The sequence below is a fragment of the Nicotiana tabacum genome, chromosome 15 (genome assembly GCF_000715075.1).
Source record: "Nicotiana tabacum cultivar K326 chromosome 15, ASM71507v2, whole genome shotgun sequence".
NCBI lineage: Eukaryota > Viridiplantae > Streptophyta > Magnoliopsida > Solanales > Solanaceae > Nicotiana > Nicotiana tabacum.
The window spans coordinates 9,072,423-9,080,083 of NC_134094.1; the positions used below are offsets into that span (position 1 = coordinate 9,072,423).

Consider the following 7,661-nt stretch of genomic DNA (forward strand, 5'->3'; position numbering starts at 1 on the left):
ATTTGAAATTAAATAGATAACTTGCTAAAATAGAAAAATATAATTTTTTGTATCTTTTTAAAAGTATTTTTCACTTTGTTAAAACTATAGAGCGCGAACTTTAAAATGACTTTGTTTTTAGATTGTTTTAAGAAGAAAAAAAGTGATCAAACCTTATATGTTTTTCATACCCAACACTCCTTATACTAATATCTATCATTATTTTTTTTTCTGAACTCGCTTTTGTAAAATTCTAGGTGGGTGGGTCCATGAAATATAAGACCTGTTAGTCAATGAAGTAAGTGAAAATCATGAAAAATTGGATTCTAGTCTTAGCAGAGACAAAAACACCTAACAAATATTTTCGTATATGCCTAAACCTTAGTGATGAAAGAGTTATAATGTATGGTGGTGGAAGATAATACGTACCTAGTGAAAAAGTCGAGGTGCATGAAACTTCTCGACACAATTGCCATAAATTATATAAAAAAAGAAAAAAAAAGAAGAGGAGACTGTGGAGGTGGGGAAGAAGGGTTGGCACTTGCCAGCTAACCAAGATTTGTTCACCTAACAGTGAATGTTGGCCTTAATTAATCAAGTGAATAATTACTTTTACTAGATCCTAATCTTTCTGAATATTCCATTAATATGTGATTCTTGGACTTTGTCACCTGTTGTCTTTTTAGTTTTTAAATTAAATTAAATCATGCTATAACCAGCTTTTGCATGTGGATTTTTAAAATAAATTATTAGTACAAAAGTACAAATCTTTCCTAACTATTGGTGTCAACAGCTTATGTTAGCCCACTAGGCATATATCCATCAGTTGAATTTAGTACTAAAAAGTTGTTAAACATAGAAAATGACTTGTCCTATTTTTATATGCTTTTTCTTTGTGTGTACATGGAACTTCAGCAATATCACATCTTTTGTTTTTTCATACAAGGACCAAACTTTGGGACCCTTAAAAAAAAATTCCTTCCTTTTTTTTTTCTTTTTACATATGCAAGTTGAGAAAATGGATGTCTGTTAAGCTTGGCCATAACTTTTTTCTGTCTTTTCCATTTGGTTTTTTTTAAGAATCTTCTTTGTAGTTAGCAACTTGTTTGCTTAAGGGGGTTTTATAAGACCCTTAAATACATATCAAACTCCAAGAAAACTGGCAAAAAGTCTTAAACCTTTGTGACATTTACTAGCATTTATTGTTTCTTGAGCTTCATTAATTTCTAAAGTTTACAACTTTTTTTGTTCTGTAAAAAATGAAAACCAGAAGAGGAAAAAGATCAGAGGTATGTTTTATTATATACTATAGTCATTAATTTGTTATTTAAGGAGATTGAAGAGGGATTTGTTTTGGTTGTAGGCATTTTGGCCTTCAATTGTGATGAAGAAATGGTTAAATATTCAGCCTAAGCTTTATGATTTTAGTGAAGATGAAGTTGATACTGAAACAGAGAGTGAAGATGATGGTATGGGATTTTTGTCTATAATCCTAAAATTTTGTTTCTTGGTTTTTATTTCAAGTGTTTGATTAGTTTCTATTTTTGGATATTTTCCAGCATGTTCACTTAAAGATGAAAGGGTGCATGAAGATCATTTTTGTAGAACACAAGGGAAGCTTAATGAATGCCAGCCTCAAACTTCAGGTACTTCTTGAAATACTGTTTCAGTGTTTTGGGCAGCTTTTGCACACCTCGACTATTCTACCTAGACAGTGGCGGAGTCAAAAATTTTATTAAAGAGTATCAAAATATATAAAATTAAACATACCAGAAAATTAAGGGGAGTCAATACATAGTATACATATATATAAATTTATTTTTTTACCTATGTACACAGTGTATTTTTTTCGCGAAGGGGTGTCATTTGACACCCCTTTATATAAGGTGGCAGAGCCACTGTACCTAGGTACCTGCTACCTTATACTAGTCAAGTATTGGGTAACTTTTCGCACCAAGACTTAGGCAGATACGAAGAAATCACCATGCGTTTACACATATGGAGTCTGTACAATCAAGTTTTTGATTTTTCTGAATTTCAAGATCGTGCCTAATTTTGCATAGGATAAGAAGTTAAAAAATTATTTCGGCTAAAAACAACGCTAGGTCATTTCTTTCTATCTGCCTAAGCTTTGGTCGACATTTTTACTTGGCACCTTTGCTAATGGAAGGTACTGGTGGAACAGTTTACATGTCTGCCCGGACATCACTCTAATAAAAAGAGAAGAGTTTTCTGCTTTGAAAAATAACCACTATTGTGGATGCCTCTTCAAATTTCAATTATGTGTAAAGTATCAGGATCTATATTGCACGGACTCTTCAAAAGTGCTACTGCACCCGTGTCGGATCTTCCAAAGTTGTACTAGTTTGGGTGATTCGACACGCGTCTGGCGATATTTTTGGAGAGTCCAAACAACATAGACAAGGAGACCATATTCTTTTCATATTGATGAGGCTATTTTCATATGGTGCTACCTTATGCATGGACATACACTTAATATAGTTCTATTTGTCCCTTTATTATTTCAACTATTCTATTTTCAAGATATGCAAATTAAGAAAAGGTTGAATCATAATAGGTCACAGCCCACATATGTCAATTTCAACTAAGCTTGAATTTAAACTATGTTGACTATTTGATTTGAATACTCAGGGAAAACTTCAACCAAGTATTCATCAAGACATAGGAGAGGGAAATCAGAAACTCTGAGAGTTCAATACATTAATACAAAAGAAGTGAGGTTTGGCTTTAAATTCAGTTCAATTTGATTTGCTTTTGTGATACTAGGATCCATTTATAAGAATTTCCTTCCATTGGAGATTTACATATGCTCCGATTTTCCTCAGAGTTACTATAGGAACTTGGAATGTTGCTGGTAGACTTCCAGATGAGGATCTTGAGATTGATGAGTGGCTTTGTATGAATGAACCAGCTGATATATATATTCTTGGGTAAATGTTCTATAAATTTGGCAATTTTCGATCAATTTGTATATCACTCTTCCTCTTTGCCTTTACCGATATGAAATACATCCAGGGCCGGAACTATATGTTCCAAGGGGTTTCAACTGAATCCCCTTAATCGAAAAATACTACAATTTATTTTGCATATATAAATTTTTTTGACTCCCCTTGACATAAAGGAAGCTTCTAGTGTAGGGACAAAGGTGGCTCAAAAATTTCTTTAGATCGCATGTTTAAATCATAGGTGTGGTATTTTTGCATTTTTCTGAATCCCCTCCCCTTGTTAGAATTCCTGGTTCCACCACTAAATCTGTCATATAGGGAAGTCATGGATTCGCAACATCGATCTTATAATCTCGTGCAATTTTCTTATGTTTCTCCGTGATGATTTTTCCCGTCCCCTTTTTGCCTGTGCGCTTACCTTTTTGTCTAGCCGAGGGATCTTTTGGTGCTAAATCAGCTAAACAAACAGCGAAAAAATATATTGCTCTTGAGAACTTTTAACTTAGTTAAAGTCCATTTCGTGTTTGCTCGAAAACCAAACAAAGTTAAAGCTTAGTCTCAAAGCTGCATATGTATCTAGCAAAAGAAACAAATGTTCATTTCTGTTTTCGCTTGTTAATTTATCTGGTTGTCTTGCATAGAGTAGCTTTCCGATAGCCTAAACATTTAGTCGCTAAGAGTTATGTTATACGATTGAGTTTTATAGCGCGATTTGTATCTTCCCTTTACAGCTTCCAAGAGGTAGTTCCTTTAAATGCTGGAAATGTACTGGGAGCAGAAAATAGAAGGCCAATTCCAAAATGGGAGGCGATCATTCGCAGAACATTAAACCAAACAACAATGGAACCTGAAGCTAAGCTCAAGAGTTACAGTGCTCCACCCTCTCCAGTGTTAAGAACATCACCTGCGGCTGATATAGTTGCTGATGTTGTAACTACTACTACTGCTCTAGACATAATTGAAGAGGCGTCGATGGACACCACTCGCTTTGCTGAAAATAATATGATCAATCTGAGGAAGAACCTGCAATTAAAGAGAATATATGGGATTGATTGTGATAGTAGATTGGATTGGCCTGAACGTTCACTCGATGCAACGCCTCAAGTTCTGTCTTCAACTTTTAACTTGAGGCGAGTATCGAGCAGCTGTGCTCTTGCTTTTAGCAATCAGGATATTGGATTAGATGGTAGCAGGTTAAAAAGAGGGCACCAAAGTTCCGGAAACTTAGGATTGCTTTTTATGAATCAACAAGAGGAGCCTGAAGTACTTGATGCACTTTCTGATGGCTCTGATCAATTTTCTGAAGAGGAAAATGATTTCTTCGAAGGATTCACAGAGTTCGAAGATGAAAGTTCGCTTCTAAAACATGAGGTGAATTCACGTCCAAGGTATATTCGTATTGTTAGTAAGCAAATGGTTGGGATATATGTATCCGTTTGGGTCCGCAGAAGGTTGAGAAGGCACATAAACAACTTGCAAGTCTCCTCCGTTGGAGTCGGTCTAATGGGATACATGGGCAACAAGGTATTGCTTTTTCCTTCATGCTTAAGATTTTCATTGAATCAAATATCAGCATTCACTAGTTGTAGAAAGTGAAATATTGAAGTTAAAAAAACATTTGAAACAGAATTATTCGATACATGTGCTAATGGAATTAGCACGTATCGAATGGAATAGTTAGGGTACTGAACACCACTGTTATAGAAAAAAGACATTTGAACTTTAGAGGGATTTATTCCCCCTTTATTCTTGTCTCTACATTCTTTTTATAATAATGGTTGTGCAAGCCAGTTTGAGCGTACCTCGACTATTCCACCGAGTAACTGCTACATTCCACCCACACATGTACGGGGCAATTCTGCCGACCAAGATTTAGGCATATGGGAAGAAATCACCTAACATTTTTTTTGTCTTTGTTTGGATTACTTTTTGTCTGCACATTCTTCTTTTTGGATATATAGACCTTTGACCTATGCAGCTCCATAAGCAAATTGAACCTATTGTCTGTACATGAAACCTAAATCTAACTAATCGATGGCGCTATACAGGGATCTGTTTCTGTGAGTATGTCACTATTCCAGTCAAGGCTATGCTTTGTTTGTTCACATTTAACTTCTGGTCGAAAGGATGGCGCTGATCAAAGGCGTAATTCTGATGTCTATGAGATTATGAGGCGCACGCATTTCTCATCTGTATTCGACACAGATGCAGATCAACCACAAACAATTCCATCTCATGAGTAAGTATTAGATCGGATACTTTGACGTATATGTTTGAGCTGTATGTTCTAATTTTAAATAAGTTATGCAGCATATATATAATACATACACTTTCCTATACTGTAATCAGTCAGATATTCTGGTTAGGAGATTTGAATTATCGAATCAATATGTTGGATGCTGAGGTACGAAAGCTTGTCGCCAGAAAGCAATGGGATGAACTTCTCAACTACGACGAGGTGAGACTCATCACTAAGATTTGGTTCGACTCTTTGTTTGTTTATACAAGATCTTCCAATTGGAACTTCATCAAATAAGGAAATTTTTACACTATCAGGTTAAGTTGACTACTTAACATGATATGGTAACTTAGAAAATGGAGTAGTAACAAGCAAAAACAGGTTAAGTTAATTGGACTAATACTGCGTCAATGTATATAACTTAAGCTCTAATATCATATATTTATCTCATTTGCAGCTAGCCAAAGAACTCCGAGGTGGCCGTGTTTTTGCCGGTTGGAAGGAAGGAGTGATTAACTTTGCACCAACATATAAATATGAAATCAACACTGATAGATATGTAGGAGAGACTCCAAGAGAAGGGGAGAAGAAGAGATCACCGGCTTGGTAAGTGAAATTCTCTTTAAATGGACAAAGCATGATCTTTCTGCATATTTTGATAATGCACATTGAAATGATTAAAAGGGCTGCACCCCAACAGCCAACCCTGATGCAAGCATTAGTGGTTGATTCCACGGTTCGAACCCATGACCTATAGGTCACACGGAGATAACTTTACCGTTGCTCCAAGGCTCCCCTTCTGCATATTGAAATGATTATTTTCTTAATATCGTGCAGGTGTGACCGTATACTGTGGTTAGGGAAAGGTATAAAACAACTCTTTTACAAGAGAGCGGAAATAAGACTATCTGATCATCGGCCTGTAAGTTCAATGTTTTCAGTAGAAGTTGAAATATTTGATCACCGAAAACTCCAGAGAGTCCTCAATGTTAACAGCGCCGCTGTACATCCTGAAATTCTACTAGATAGTGAGGAGTAAGACTTAAAGCTTCTTCAAATAAGTAGTCATCAAACATGACAGTAATTCAGTAGTAATAACACAAATTGTTTTTGGTGTTTTCAGTTAGGAATCAGAAATGAAGCGTCGCGTTCATATGTACTTCAAGGCAGAGGCGAATCCAAGATCTAGTGTCGGGGGACTCAGAATATCTTGTAGGACGACCTGCAAATCATTCCAGAATCCTGTTAAGTTAAAGGTTATAAGACAGGAGACCAATGTCATACATACATATACTTGAGCAATGAAGATTTGGCACCAGTACAGTGTGTTTAATGTTTTGTAATTAGAATTTTTTTGACATAATTTTGAGTGAATTTTCCCTTGTATTGGGTCTTTGACATCCTAACTGTATTTTTATAACCTGGTTTTCCTTACTGTGAATTTAGTTTCTTTTTTCTTCTTTTGTTTCCTAAATTTCCCTGCCAGAAAGATGGTATTTTTGTATGGTTTTGTAAATTATGAAATATTATTTCTTGATACACATTTCAAAGTTTTGTAATATAAATGCTAACTGAATACAAGTTCATAGTATTCCATTCACTGACTCATGAGTTGGTGTTTTCATAGTGAAAAGCTTTTATTCTAGTGTACAATTCAAAGCTTTATTAAGTTTTCAGTTCCAAGAAAAAAAAAAAGAATAAAGAGGACAAATTCTCTTAAGATACAACTTACAAGTAATGAAGCATGCATTTTTGTTAGATAGGATGGTTATTGTGGCAAATTAGAAGTTAAAACCTAAGTATTACATTCGATGTTTAACTGGAATTCACTTCATAAAATGTCCTTAAAAAGTTTTAATATGCCTAACTTAGGCAAAATTTATAACTTCAGACGTGAATTGTACAACTTTGATCATTCATGTTGAAAATTGTATATTGAATAGCTAAACTTACAAAATTTATAAACTTCTGTTATGCCTTGACGGGGGTTCCAAAATTGGCTATATATGCACTTGCCCCCATATTGCACACTCGACTAACATGAAATTACATTCAATAGTCTTGAAAATGGATGACCTTAATTTTTTGACCCCTGCTTACTCCGTGTGCAGACCTTTAAGATCAAAATTCAAAAATGTTACCATGGGACAAGCGAAAGATAACACTTATTAAATTTAAAATTCTATCCATGAGTAGAGCGGGATAAAAAAATCTAAGAGTTGTACCTGAAGTGTCCTATTTGTGCAACCCTCGTCAAAATGATTGTCAATTTGTCATTTCTCAATAATCAGCATTCCCAAATATCAGTTTTCTAGCCCATTAACTGCAAAAGCTCTTGTAACTCGCTCTCCCCTCGTTGTAGAAATGGCGTGGGATATCCGCTAAAAACATGATATTTAGTCTTTATCCGGTACTTTTAATATTGAACAAAAATAGTCACTACTCTACTAAAATTAATACGAAAAGATATTTTTATC

At 34.9% G+C, this 7,661-nt stretch overlaps 1 protein-coding gene across 2 annotated transcripts; it reads left to right on the plus strand.

Annotated features, from left to right (window-relative positions):
* The first annotated feature begins 897 nt into the window (after positions 1 to 897).
* On the plus strand, positions 898 to 6,784 carry LOC107822151 (type I inositol polyphosphate 5-phosphatase 2-like). 2 transcript variants are annotated; one of them, XM_016648654.2, is made up of 11 exons: positions 898 to 1,268; positions 1,343 to 1,448; positions 1,539 to 1,625; positions 2,632 to 2,719; positions 2,826 to 2,930; positions 3,677 to 4,469; positions 4,994 to 5,184; positions 5,295 to 5,403; positions 5,642 to 5,790; positions 6,022 to 6,219; positions 6,308 to 6,784. In XM_016648654.2, exons 1-11 carry the CDS (start codon positions 1,239 to 1,241, stop codon positions 6,309 to 6,311), a joined length of 1,860 nt encoding a protein of 619 aa, XP_016504140.1. In that variant the 5' UTR covers positions 898 to 1,238; the 3' UTR covers positions 6,312 to 6,784. The 2 variants fall into 2 exon arrangements, with proteins under 2 accessions (XP_016504140.1, XP_016504141.1); XM_016648655.2 differs by lacking the exon at positions 2,826 to 2,930 and having other exon boundaries at positions 994 to 1,268.
* Positions 6,785 to 7,661: the final 877 nt, after the last annotated feature.

Coding starts and splice junctions, on each gene's coding strand:
- LOC107822151 (XM_016648654.2), top strand. CDS start 1,239: ATGAAAACCAGAAGAGGAAAAAGATCAGAG. Junction 1,626..2,631: donor ATGCCAGCCTCAAACTTCAG/GTACTTCTTGAA, acceptor TTGAATACTCAG/GGAAAACTTCAACCAAGTAT. Junction 5,185..5,294: donor CAAACAATTCCATCTCATGA/GTAAGTATTAGA, acceptor TACTGTAATCAG/TCAGATATTCTGGTTAGGAG.